This window comes from Mastigoproctus giganteus, chromosome 3 (assembly GCF_048544385.1).
Source record: "Mastigoproctus giganteus isolate SK-2022 chromosome 3, ASM4854438v1, whole genome shotgun sequence".
Classification (NCBI taxonomy): domain Eukaryota; kingdom Metazoa; phylum Arthropoda; class Arachnida; order Uropygi; family Thelyphonidae; genus Mastigoproctus; species Mastigoproctus giganteus.
This window is the reverse complement of record NC_143577.1, coordinates 119,842,982-119,857,199: the sequence shown is the minus strand read 5'-3', so window position 1 is coordinate 119,857,199 and position 14,218 is coordinate 119,842,982. Positions and strand designations below refer to the sequence as shown.

At 41.7% G+C, this 14,218-nt stretch overlaps 1 protein-coding gene across 1 annotated transcript in view; it reads left to right on the top strand.

The window, feature by feature from the left end:
* The window catches only part of Ocrl (Oculocerebrorenal syndrome of Lowe), a 529,958-nt gene that overhangs the window by 437,923 nt on the left and 77,817 nt on the right, over nucleotides 1-14,218 (top strand). Inside the window, exon 23 of the mRNA XM_090369405.1 lies at nucleotides 11,511-11,595. Within this exon, the coding sequence (XP_090225531.1) occupies nucleotides 11,511-11,595 (85 nt within the window). The remainder of the gene's footprint in view (nucleotides 1-11,510; nucleotides 11,596-14,218) is intronic.

Below are 14,218 nucleotides of genomic sequence, written 5' to 3'. Positions count from 1 at the left end.
TAGACTAGGTACCAGCGAGGTGATCTGATAGAGGTGTATAAAGCCTTGAATGGTTTGAGCATGCTGAATGCCGATGGGATTCTTCCTCTTGCTCAGAATAATCATCTGAGAGGGCATAAATTCAGATTGAGGAAAGACAGATGTAGGATAGATGGGCGGAAATATGCCTTTAGCCAGCAGGTAGTTGGTTGGTGGAACAGACTTCCATCCCTTGTTGTGGAAGTTGATCTAAATAAATTTAAGGCTCAGCTGGACAGGTATTTTGAACAAATGGAGGGATGAAATGGAAGTGGGTTTTTTTTTTGCCTGATGCTGCATAAGCTTGCTTTCTTGCATCATATGCCTCTACTAATGCTAATGTACAACAGTATCAAAAGCTTTTCTGAATTCCAAGTATATGATATCAAAATCATTCAGTTCTTTTGTGACCACATAATAGTATCCAATCAAATTGTTCAGACTTGGACCTCCCTTTAACAAACCCATGCTGTGTCCTAACTATTACTGCAGTCTTGTCTAGATGATCCTGCAATGCTTCTTTAACCAGTGATTCCATTATTTTCCCTGGAATACAAGTTAAACTAACACGTCTATAGTTACTTTGAATCCCTTCTGTGAATTGGTTCTACATTTGTGCACCTCCAGTCCATGGGGACCTCCCCTATTTTGTGTCACCCTTTGTGCCCCCTTTGTGAATTGGGTATACATTTGCACATCTCCATTCCATGGTGACCTTTTCCGACTCTAAGAATGGTCATAATTATGGCTAAGGGTTTGCTTACTTCCATTGCTGCATCCTTTAATATAACTGGATAGATCCTGTCCACCCGAAGTGCCTTTTTTATGTTTATCTTCAACAATTTCTCCTCCACTTTACTATCAGTTATTACAAAATTACTTAGCTCTCTATTAGCGTTTGATAAATGTCTGGCACTGCCCTCATTGAATAACTCCTCGTGTGAATGTAGATACAAAATGCTTATTCAGTTTATCAGCTACCTGAGCATGATCATCAATAGTCTACCCGTCTATGTTAAGTTGTTCAATCTGATTCATCCCTTTCCTTGTAGAGTTTACATAAGTAAAGAACTCTTTGTTGTTTTTCTTTGCATCCTTTGCCAAAGTTTTCTCATGAACTGCCATCATCTGCATAATCTCCTTTGTGACTTGATTACAGACTAGTTTATATCTGCCACTTCTGCGTCACCTGATACTTTATATGCATCCCATACATTTTTACTCTCTGCCACGAGCCTCATTAATATTCATCTGACATCCATTTACACCTGAACTTTGAACAGTATTTCTTAGTTGGAATGAAAAGCCTGACAGCTTCTCATTCAGAATTCAACATTGGTAACATCATCAGTTGATCCCACTGGACAGAATTTAAAAACTGTCTGAGACCCCTGTAGTCACCTTTACGAAAGCAAAAGCCCTTCCCTTTAGCCTTGATGGTAGTTACATCTTTAAGTAATTTCCACATCAGTACATTGTGATCATGTCACCCAGTGGTTCCTTTATGAGCAAATTCTTAATGCATGATTAATCATTACTGATTATCAGATCAAGAGGGTTGCTCCCTCTGTTTGCCTATCGAACATGTTGCTGTAGAAAACAGTCATCCAATAAATCCACAAAAGTCTTGCTAGTGTGCGAGTGATCATCCCACAAGTTCCAGTAAGTATCTGGAAAGTTAAAATCCCCCCATTACAATACATTCTGATTTACTGGCCCACTTTATTTCTCTGCACAATTGCTCATTATACTCATCAAATTCATTAGGCCTATAACACACACACCTACTCTCATTTTACCTTTCCCAGCACTTATGTCACACCAAACAGACTCAACATTGCATTATCCACCAACATCAATTGGATGCACTTCCTTAGATTTTATGTGTTTCTTAGCTATCAGCATAACCCATTCTCCCGTCCTGACCTGTCTATCCTTTCTGTGCACATTGTACTCTCCAAATTCTAATTCTGCACTGCTTATGTCTATGTGACACCAATGATTTTGAAGAAAATATATCAGAATGGTACCTCCTTTATTTGACTAGACAAGGACAGTAAAAAATTTTAAATTGAGAAAGGAGTTCGACAAGGAGACACAATATCTCCGAAGTTGTTTACTGCTGCCCTTAAGGAAGCTTTCAGGTGATTAGACTGGTCACAGAAAGGAGTCAGTGTGAATGGAGAGTACCTAAACCAGGGGTGGTCAACTTAATTTGTGATGCGATCTACTTTTTTTTCTTCAAAATGTGCCTCAATCTACCATCTCAAAAATTTTATTGCACATGGTTAAAAAAAGTCAATTAACATATATTGAAAAATGTTGTTTATAAATTTTAAAATTAAATGAAATTCAGAATTCTTATTTCTAATTCATACGTATTTAAATTTTTTATTTATATGAAGTTTGTGTCTTCATTTCCTTTCAAAATCGGGGATATACCGTGGTAAGGCCAACTGTAAAGAATCTTCTTTATGCAAGTCTGTAAGAGTACAGCAATTTTTCATATTTGTTTCAAATAAGAAAAGGCTGATCACATAGATATGTGGAACCACAACAGGAATTTAAAAGTTCACTTCATTTTTTTACATTTGTGTACTTTTCTTGGCAAACATATTTCCAAAAGTCTTTTTCTGATGATCTGGCTTTTAGAAAGATATCGTTTAGCAATGTAATAATTTCATTTTCAAGTAATATTTACTCCATGTGAAAAATCTCAGCGACTGATTTTTTTCTTCAATTTTTTTTCGTATCTAAGTAGACATTAAATGGATAAGAAATATAAAGAGAAATATCTTGAATTGTTTTAAAATCACTGAATCTGGTTTCAGAATCATCCACAACTTTTTCAATTTCAGAAACCTATTTCTCACTATTAAATTCAAAAACAGCATATTTTTGCAAATGATCTTGCAATTTGCAAAATGGTCGAATTTTTTTTCTTTGAGATCCTTAGCTATTGCCAAAAATTGATATTTATATGCCAAAATACTACTAATCGTGTCACCCACATTTTTATTTTTTGCTTGTAATTCCAAATTCAGATCACTTAATTTGCTGATAAAATCTGCCAAAAAAGCCAGATCACACAACCACTCCGTATCTTTTAGCTGTTGATAATCATCTCCCCTTTGATCAACAAATTTTTTTAATTTCATTCAGCAAATTTCAAAATCTCTGTAGAAACTTACTCCGACTCAGCCATCTCACATCTGTGTGTAATATCAGATCTGGTTCATTTTCATCAAGTTACATTTTGAAAAGACTCCTTTGAAGAGATTGTCCTCTAATGGAATTCACTATTTTGAAAGCTATGTCCATAACACTTTTAGTATTTAATCTTTTGCTGGCTAACACTTATTAGTGGATGATACAGTGGTAACTCAAAAAATCTAGGAATTCATCATGCTTTTGGCACAATGTGATGAATCCGTTAAGATGCCCCGTCATTGCTTTAGCTCCATCTGTTATTGATACGAGCTTAAATAGTGGTAACTTAATTTTTTCCAATTAAATTTTTGAATGCGTTAAATATATCAAGACCTCTAGTTCTTTCTTTTAACGAAACCATACCAAGCAGTTCTTCTCTAGTGGCAGAATCATCGAAAACCAAACAAACAAAAACGAGCAATTGAGCAGTGTCACTGATGTCTGTAGATTCATCTCGTTGTAAAGAAAGGGACACACAATTAGCAGTATGAGCGCGCAATTGTTCGCTCACATTTTTACTCATTTTTTCGATGCAATGCATCTCAGTATTTCGAGATAATTGCAGACCTTGAAGAGCACTTTTAATTTCTTTTTTGTTCTTAAAATTTTCAAAAAGAAAATCTGTTATTTCTAAAAATGCATCTTATTTCTAAAAATGCATCTTATTTCTAAAAATGCATTTCTAAAAAGGCAAAATGATATATCTCTTTTGGGGATTACCCTGACTTATAATCTCTCTTGGCACAAGCACATTACAAATATTGATTCCTCTGCATCTAAAAAACTTTGTTTTCTCTTTCGCTCTCGGCGTTACTTTTCTTCCAAACAGCTGCTCACTCTGTATAAATTGCAAATCTGCCCTACCATGGTATATTGTTCCCACATCTGGGGTGGTGCCCCCAAAACCTCTCTCAGGCTTCTTGATTCCATTCAGAAGAGGGCAGTTAGGTTAATTAATGATTCATCTCTAACAGAGTCTTTCCACTCGCTGTCTCATAGACATACTGTTTCTGCTACATGCCTCTTCTACAGATAGTGTAAAGTAAAGTGTAAAGTGTATTGATGTCTAACGGCACCAGGGGTTCCCCCATCTTTGTGTTGCTTTCATTGTAGGTGTACCAGTTCACTGGGAAGGCCAGAAATTTAAAAGTGTATGGATTTTGTATAAGTGTAATGTTATGTATCGTTGTTCATCTGGCCATTTAGCCGCTGGACCCCTACTGAGGCCCAACGTTGCCCACACTTGGCCCCGTGGAGGCAGACCAGGTACACAGTAGTATGGAGCTTTACTCTGGCAGGCCCTGCCACCTAGTTTCCTGAGATTTCAGTGGCTAGGACCTATGTAAAAAAAAAAAAAATTGTAATGCAACACGTGGCGATTTTCAGGGTAAGACGCTAAGAGATTATTAGAGGCCAAAAGGGCATGCGTGTCTTGATTTGAACAATTAAAATTTTGGTAGTGTGGGGCATACGCTATGATATTTAGTCAGAGTGGGGAGGAGACTGAAGACCGGGGGGGAAAGTCAGAAATATGGGGTCAATAGGGAAGACCGCCCCAGAGGTCAGTGGGGCATGCCCATGCTCCACCAGGAGGAAAAGAGGGGTGGGCAAGGGGGAGAGAAAAACAGCAGAGCCATCTCCTCTCTCCCCCGCCCAGGAATTGGAGTAAAAGCCCTGTGCAAGTAAGCACAGGTGTAGGATCGCCTTGTGGCGTCGGCAGCAAAGCTGCGTGTAGTCCCAGTAGTTGAAGTGTCCAAGCCGTGAAAGTTCGTCATTCCTGGGACAGTCCCGACCTGTCTAGTAGTAGTACTGTATATCCATTTTTTGCAGGTGATGCATGAGTGGGTATCCTCACACTCGTCATTCATATTTCCGCGTCTCTATCAGATAGGTCGTTGTGCTAAGAGTCCGCGAGGTCCCTCCTTATTGAAGTTTCTTATATTGAAGTTGTGTTTTGTGCTGGAGGGGTAAGCAGCTCTTGCACAAGTTTCTCCTTATTATTGTGGTTCCCTGTGAACAGCAATTCGTGTTTTGCACCGGGTGAACAACTCCTGCGTGAATTTGGCTAGTGCCTTGTACTGTTCGCATGAATCTAGTAGGTGCGACTCGTGTCTTGGGAAGTATGTGGTTGCTGTCATAAGTCTGCAGCGTAGGTCTTCGTAGTTGGTACATTCATACATTATGTGTGTCCAGGTTTCTGGCTCCCCACAGGAGCAACGTGGGTCCTCTAGGATTCTGAAAGATGCTAATTTCGCTTTGAACGCTCCGTGGCCTGTCAGCAAATAGGTTGTGAAGAGACCGGGTTGAAACCAGGGTGGGGGCTTGGGGTACACCCTGTCTATGGTGGGCAGAAATTTCTTTGTAATTTCGCCTTTGGTTGTGGCAGTCCACCGATCCTGCCATACCTGCTGTAAGTGCCTTTGTAGTCTGATTTTTTCTTCTTTCTTATTCGCAGCTGTGTTTACTGTAAAGCCAAGTTGTCCTTTTGCAATGCTCTGAGTGATGCCGCAGCGAATAGCCTCTAAGTCCAGATGAAGGGCCCCCGTTAATACCTGTAGGGCGTGAGTGCTGGTGGTACAGCAGGCACAGGTGATTGTTAGCAGTACTGTCCGTTGAGTGGCGTCCAGTGTCCGTCGATTTACGGCGGTTACGGCTTTTTGAAACCAGGCTGGAGAGGCGTAGGTTATTGCTGGTAGGAAGGTTGTCTTATAATACAGTGACAGGGTGTGTTTGTTGAGCCCCGAATCTCGTCTTGTGATTATGGCCACAAGTGCAGAGTATTTCTTAATCTTTGCTCTGATGTATGTCAGATGGTGCTGGAATGATAGTTTAGAGTCAAGTATAAGGTCGAGGTGTTTTAGTTGGTCCACTAGTTTGATAGTCTTATTTTCCACTTTGATTTGTGGTGGCCTGCGTAGGTCTAGTGTTCCTTTGAGCAAAATCGAGGAAGTTTTGGTCGGTGATATCTTCAGTAGATGAGTCTGTGTCCACTCCTGAAGTATCCTCGGGGCCTGGTTCGCCTTGTACTCCAGTTGGGCCCTGCTGTCTGCAGCGGCCATCAAGATTAAGTCATCTGCGAAGGCCTGGGAGTGGACTTCGCCCAGGTCCATGGCCAGGAACTCATCAAGAATCATGTTCCATAGGAGCGGGCCAAGAACAGAGCCCTGGGGGCAGCCCATGTGAAAAGGTCGATCTAGTTTTCCATAAGGTGCGATGACGCTTATTATCCTCTGTGAAAGATATGATTTGATAGTCTTGTAGAGGTTTTCTGGCACGTGGGCCCGCCGTAGTCTCGCCAGGACGCTCGGCCACCAAATGGTGTTGAATGCCCCAGCAAAATCGATTGATATGACAAGAAAGTATTTGCTGCCACATGAGGTTGCGGAGCTTAGTAGATTTCTTAGGGCTTCCACAGTAGATGATTGTGGTTTAAAGCCAAATTGGGTTGCCATGTCAAGTCCAGCTGTTTGGTAGTGTTGGCTAATTCTTGTATATAGTAATCTCTCAAATAGTTTACTTATAACTGGTAGCAGTGCGATCGGTCGATACGATTTCGGCGAGTCGGGTGACTTCGCCGGATTTTTCAAGACTAGTTTTACATTCGCTTGCTTCCATTGTGTTGGGAAGGTGCCAGATTCAAGGCAGCGGTTATACAGATTGAGCTGTAGTTCCGGTGCAATTTCCGTTACCTTTTTAATAATTTCCGGCTCCAGTAATTCTGGGCCAGGACATTTATTGTTTCATATGAGGGTTGAAGCCTGTCGGAGTTCCTCCAGGGTAAATGGTGGTTCACATCAGTTTGTAGTATATTCATTGTTCTCAGCACAGATTTGCAGTTGTTCTGGTAAGGCCGGAATGGCTGGTTCCGGGAAGATAGTGTCCAGTATATTGTTTATTGATTGGTGCCATGTGGTAGTCGGGGTGCCCTGCGGTGTCCTTGTTGTCATGATGACTTCCCCTCTGGGGAGCTTGTTTGTCGCTATCTTGTACACCACTCCCCAGGGTTGAGTGTTTCCGGTTGTGCCCAAACATCTTCCAGGCCTTATGCTTGCTTTTGGTTATTAGGTTTGTGTACCTGTTTCTTGCGTCTTTATAGCTTTCCCTCAAAATTGCAATTTCTGCGGCCGGCCATGAGCTCCTCGCTCTCTGAAACTGTTTTCTTTTTTTAATCACCTCGCGCCTTAGGTTTTGGATATCTGCGGTCCACCAAGGAACCGCACCTGGTGTTGGATTTTTTCGTTTCATTGCAGCTTCGCTAATGCTGGTTTAGATCTTGGTGACTCTCATTTGGGTGTCATTCGAGTCAGATTGCGGGTTCATATTGGCGAGGTGCTCGGCCACAGCAGGTGCAAGCAGCTCCCCAAAGAGATCCCAGTTGGCTTTTCAAACCGCGAAGTGGTTTAGCATCTGCTTGGGCACTGATGTCCTGTCTAGTGATCGTCGTATTTCATAGGTTATCACTCTGTGGTCGGACGTTGTCCAAGAGTCTTGGACCTTCCAGTCTGTGATGTATCTGACAATGTTTCCAGTGGCCACAGTGACATCAATTGTGGCCTCCCACAGAGTGTTACAAAATGTAGGAAGGTGGTGGGGTTGGTTTAGAACCACAAACGATAAATTTGTCAGGTAGTCTTCCAGGAGCTGCCCATTTCCAGCTCCTCATCTGTTTGGGATCAGACTACGCCAGGCCGGAGAACGGCAGTTTACATCCGCTCCAACAATAATCCTCTGGTTCGGAAGTGTGTCTAGTAGCATCTGCAGGTACCTGGTGGCAAAGGAAATGTCTTCCCCTGGTCTGCAGTAGAGCGCCACCACGTAGAGGGGGCCCAATGGAGTTAGAATGTGGGCACATGCAGCCCAAGTCGTGCATATTTGGCTGATCTTGGTGATGGTGTAATTGGGATTGCGCACTGCAACTGCAGCCCACGGTGTGTCTTCCTCAGTCTGGACTATTTTAAAGGTCATTGGGTAGCCGCGCACCCGTTTTGTATGGGTATATGGCTCCTGTAGTATTAAGATATCTGCACCAATCTCGTCTGCTTTAATTCGAAGTTGTTCTGGCCCTTTGCGCGTTTTTCTGTATGATAGTAATCTTGGAGGTGTTATATCTTTTATTGTGCCTCTCCATAGTCGATTCTGTTTTGGCATGAACTCTTGGCCTTTAAGTATGTTGGGCACTTGGGGTCCCTGATGGAGTGGGAATGTTCCAGTTTTAAGGACTTGCAGTTTGCGTGTTGGGTCCTGATCTTTGTTGGGGCAATTTTTGAATTCGTGGCCTTTTCCAGAGCAGTGGCCACAGGTGGGTGCCATCTGGTTGCACGTATGTGTGGTGTGTCCAAATTTGCAACACCTGAAACATTTTGGAACGGCTACGTGCTCCCTGAACCGGTGGGAACTCCATTCAATATATAACCTTGTGTGGTTTTTCAACACCTGCCATGTTGCTGGGGCCAGCTCAACGACCCAGTTCTTTTTCGTCCCTGTTCTTGAGTTTGTCAAGTACCTGGGTTGCACTAGGTTTTGGTTCTGCAGTTCTGGAGGAATATCTCTGAGGTTTCTAGTAATTATTTCCGTGGTCAGTTGGCTGGGTGATATTTCTTTGTCCACATCGTATATTGTGATGGAAGGTCCCTTCCTCCTTGGCGGTTCAGCTGAGAGTCCAAGGGTGGCAATTTTTGGATTTGTGATTATTGCTTGGACATCTTCCATTGAGTCGGTCTCTGTTATGAGCCCGACATTGCGGGTCTTTCTTATCAACTTGATTTTGGCGATTTTGAGGTCCTCCTTTAGTTCCCTCATCACCATGGTCTTGAGCTCTTCGCTTGTTTGGGTGCTGTCCATTTTGGTCGGTCGAAGGACCACCAAGTTCGGCGTCTTGAGTAAGGGCTTCCTCCTTGCCTGGGGCCCTTTTGTTGGTAGTTGCACTGGTGGTTGTGCCAGGTTGTTCCTCAGCGTTTGGGTGTAGGTGGGTGCACGCTGTGGCATTTGGTTTGCCCCACAGTCAAAGTATGCCTGGAGCCTTGCGTTTACTCTCTCGCTCTCGACGTATGTCTCTATCAAGAGTGTGTCCAACTTGTTTCATAGGTTCGCTATTTGTGCTCTAACCCCAGTGATTACCCTGTTGGTTTGTTCCTTGAACAGGGTTTCCAGGGCAGTTTTAAGGAACAGTGATTTTTCGTATACTGTGCCCTCTGGCAAGGTGGGATCCAGGGGTGGCTCTTGTTGCTTATCTTCGCTGGCCTCCTTTTGACTTGTAGGGTTTTCTTGTGTTTCCTTTGGTTCAGTCTGGGAGCGCATCCCCCCTCTCAAACTTAGGCATTGTCTTCCTGTTTTTCCTTTTCCCTGTCTGGGGGGCCCCAGAACAGGGATCATCCACTTCTTCTTTCTGTTCAGTGATGATGGGATTGTTGTTTTGACTCTGCTGCATGATTTCTTTAGTTTTGTCAGCTTTTCCTTCCACGTCTAGTGAGTTCCGAATCAGCAGGCCGATTCGGATTATCCAGAATTTCGTTGTTTCACGTGAAGAGGTTCGTGAACGGCAGTTGAATGTCGCCTACTACAAGTCCGTAGCTAGATTAGACGGCTCTCAGTGGACCAGCAAAATTTTGGGGATTCCCTCCTGTCACGTGTGTTGGGGGGAGAACAAAAGTTAAAAAAAAAAAAAAAAAGCAGGTATAGAGACGGGACTACTTTCTTTGGGGGTTTGCAGAGGTGCCAATCACGATTCCGAAGTCTGTTTTGGCACAGATCACACTGGTCGAGAGTTTACACTTATCCATGGTCAGTTCGTGGAAGAAGGTGGGGGGGGGGAAATCAGATGCATACGTTAATATACATTTTTGAGCATAATTTTCTCGTAAATCATTCGCAATTGTTGTTGCAGGCAATATATTGTCACACAAGGGGAAGGTTTCCAACCCAGTCAGGGGCCAGATATCAGCGTGCCAGCCACATTATATTGGCTAGCTCTCTATTTCCCTTCTGTCAGCCACATGATGACCAGTGTGGTCTGGCAACAAAGGAAACAGATAAATAACGCTGAGATCTAACTAAATACTCAGTAGAATGCTAAAAGTTTCTCACCATTGGTATCCACTGTTGTTTATCTTCACGGGAGAACTCAATTTGGACACTAAACTAAACTTAAGACACATATTTAATCCAAAATGTACGAGCGATGATACAAACGTCCTCACTGTACGGTGGCCATACCGTCTTCCTCCGTTACGGCCGTATTGAGCAGACACATTATCGCTGACGTTGAATAATTAACGCGTTTACACACACGAATGTATCCATAATATCAAGAAACAAACCTCGCCATATTGTTCTTCGGCCTTAAGAACCTTGTTATGCAGAAAATCGAAGCTGTAGCACAAGTTAAAATCACTAATTTATACTGAAATTAACAGAGCATTAATTGGCACGTGCACACTGAACAGCAGCCATATACTTCCATGGGCACTGTTCTTCTGAATTGGCTTCTATAATTCCTGCTCTCTCTCTTTCAAAACAGTCCAAACACTTGCAGCCACCAGCCAACATCCATTTACTGTCCATCTTCAAACTCACAGAACCGACTTTTCATCTTCCTCATTTATTCATTCAACTGCCATTTTCTGGAACAACCTTCCTTCATACGTATTTCCTGAAAATTACAGTGTACAGAAGTTCGTCAACAAATATCTTCTTTTGTCTTCTCAACCTCCAACCCAAGAACGGTACTAAGTAGTATAGATTCTAATACCTCTCGTGTTTGGGGTTTACATAAAAAAAAAATATATATATATATATGTTTGCTTTCTTGCCTCAAATGTCTCTTCTAATGCTAATATTAAATTGAATGAGCCAAATTTTTAATAACTCAAAATGTATTTATTCTTCCTTCAACCATGAGTTATTGAGAGTTTATTGTATAAGAATGAAGAATATGCTAATTCTTATATGGAAACATTGAGGAAATCTTAATTTAGTGCTAGTTGGTAGAAAAATATTAAATCTGTTCCTTTGGGTGGGGAGGAATATAAAATTTTCAGATTGGGAAATTTGAAAGGTTATCTTGGTTAGTACTTGCATTGTTTATTTTAAAAACATCAAAAATAAGCCATTTTGTGCTCTGAAAATTTAAAACAATCCTTAGACTATTTTTATGAAAAAAAAAAAAAAAAACCTTAATTTGAAATTCAAGTGTTTTCAGATATCTCTTTGGCTATGTATGTATGAACTTGTTTGTGCTTTCATATATTTTAAAATGCAATAATGCTTTATTTGTGTTTCATTAGGAAGATCTGTTTGAACAGCATGGCTTACATTCTGAGGTTCAGCAAATCAGAGAAAGATTAGATAGTGGTTGTTCAGATCTTGAATGTATCCTTTATGATAAAAATAAATATATATGCCTAAATTTAAACAAGTAAGAATGCAGTGCAGTGGCATTTGACAATTATCATTTTATGTGTGTTTAAAATTCTTGCTTATTTTTTTGGTCTAGTTTCTTGTTTTTATTATTTTTTTAGTGCTAATATTAATATTGGCAAGAGATGTAAGGAAGCATGCTTATACAGCATCAGCCAAAAAAAAAAAAAAAAAAAAAGAAAACTAAAGAAATAAAATTAACCTGGAACGTTTCCCAAACCGTGGAAACACGCCATTCTTAAGATTTTACATAAACCTGGTAAGCCACTAGATAATGCGAGATCCTACCGCCCCATAGCCTTGCTCTCTCACCTGGGAAAAGTGTTAGAGAGATTAATTGCCAATAAAATAACCACACTGCAGGGAGCCACAAGCTCCACATCCTCTCTTCAATACGGATTTAGGCAAGGGCTTGGATGCGAAGACGCCTTATTAGAACTCCACCACCTCATTGACTGCTCCACTTCCAAGTACGTTATGGCAATCTTTATCGATTTTGAGGGCGCTTTTGATAATTTATGGTGGGAAAGTGCCCTCAGCAGACTCCGTTCCAATCACTGCTCTCTTCAGCTTTATAAACTTGTCAGAAACTATTTTGCTGATCGCACCGTCACCGTCATCACTAAAAGCACGAAGATTAACAGATCTGTCTCCCGTGGTTGCCCCCAAGGATCTATTTTAGGTCCCTTGATTTGGAACCTAGTTCTCGATGATTGGCTGCTTAGGACTCCTGAATTTCAAAATGTGCGACAACTTGCGTATGCAGATGACATTATCATTTTAGTGAATGGAAACTCAAGATCTGAATTAGAACTCTATGCCAATAAAGTACTCTTTGAACTATCGTCCTGGTCCTCTAAGAACAAATTAAAATTATCCCCAACAAAATCGAAGATCATGATTTTTAAACACAAATTAGACTATCGCAGACCACCAGTTGTAAAACTTGACAAGAAATCACTTCCACTTGTCCGAAGCACCAAATTTTTAGGAGTCATCATCGACGACCGCTTTTCCTTTACTGAGCATATTCAACATCTGTCTGTCAAAGTTAAGAGTTTTACCGCGATGCTGCTCCAAATTACCAGACATGACTGGGGACTGAACACTAAAACCCTACATCTATTTTACAATGCTGCCATAATCCCAATTACAACCTACGCTGCCAGCCTTTGGTTTAGACGTACTGCACTCAAAACAGTACAAACCAAGTTATCCACTATTCAACGTTGCTTTCTCCTCAGCCTACTTCACGTTTGCCGAACAGTATCAACTCCAGCTTTACAGACTCTTGCAGGCACCATACCACTTGACTTGCATGTTGTGTTTAGAGGGCTTTGCTTTTACATCCGCAAAGGCATTTCCGTGGAATTTCAGGGAATCATTGTTAACCCTCAGACTGATCCCAAAACTGAGCGAACCAGATGCTGGAATTTGTTAGTGAATACCTGGCAGAATAGATGGAATTCTACCGAAAAAGGAGCTATCACCAAAAACTTCGTTCCCGACGTAACTGCACTACTTGCATCATCCACCAGAAAATGGTTTTCACCCTCACTGTTTACCTCCTACATACTAACTGGGCATGGTTCGCTTAACGCAAAACTCTACCAATTCAGACTTTCCAATACAGTCTCCTGTCGATGTGGGCTACCGGAAGACTCTCCTCACGTACTTTTTGAATGCTCCATTTACGATGATCTAAGATCGGCTCTTAAGGCAACAGTACCAAACTTGTGTCCCGGAGGTGAGAAGATACTCATTTCTGTCAACAATTTCCAGGCCCTTCAAACCTTCTGCAATGCTGCTTTTAATCGCAGGAAGGCTCTCAACCTCAATGTTAATTCAAGAAATGAAACTGAAAATGCATCATAAATCATAATACAACTGTGCGCTGCCTCGTCGTCCTGATGACGTCATATACAAAATTGTTGTGGCTTTCAAGAACACACAAAGATTTTGACAGATGCTGCACTTCTCTGACTCATCCTTTATCAAGACTCTCTTCAACTAAACCTCTGCTCAGTGATACCGTCATCTACCAGAGACTTCTGACACCACTCCAGATTAACAGAATTCAGAATTATATCTAGAACTTGTTCCTGCCGATCATGATTGAATGACATTACAACTTCTGTTTGACAATACACCTTTTCTCTTTGTGGACCACTTTGGGCAGCACTGCATACAGATGTGGGCAAGAAATGGATAAAGATTTTATTTTATTTTTATTTTTTTTTTACTTTATGCTATTCTCATCCTTATTTCTTCGTCTTCTGCTGTCCTTTCTCCTGGGAGTGTGTGTGTGTGTGTGTGTGCGCGCGCGCGCGCGCTGTTGCCGGCTTGCTGGCGCGGGGTTCTTTTGAATGGCTCCAAATCCTCTTTGGACATTCAGTACATGACTGTTGAGGTTGGCCATGGTTCTTGCGCAGTTGTGGCCTACCTCCCCGTGGTGTAGACGGACACTGGGCAGGCTTTCCAGGTGATCGCCTGCCTGGTGACAAAACGGCCAGAAACAACTAAACAACACAACAACACACACACTGCACGAACATAACGTTACACACATTTCTGG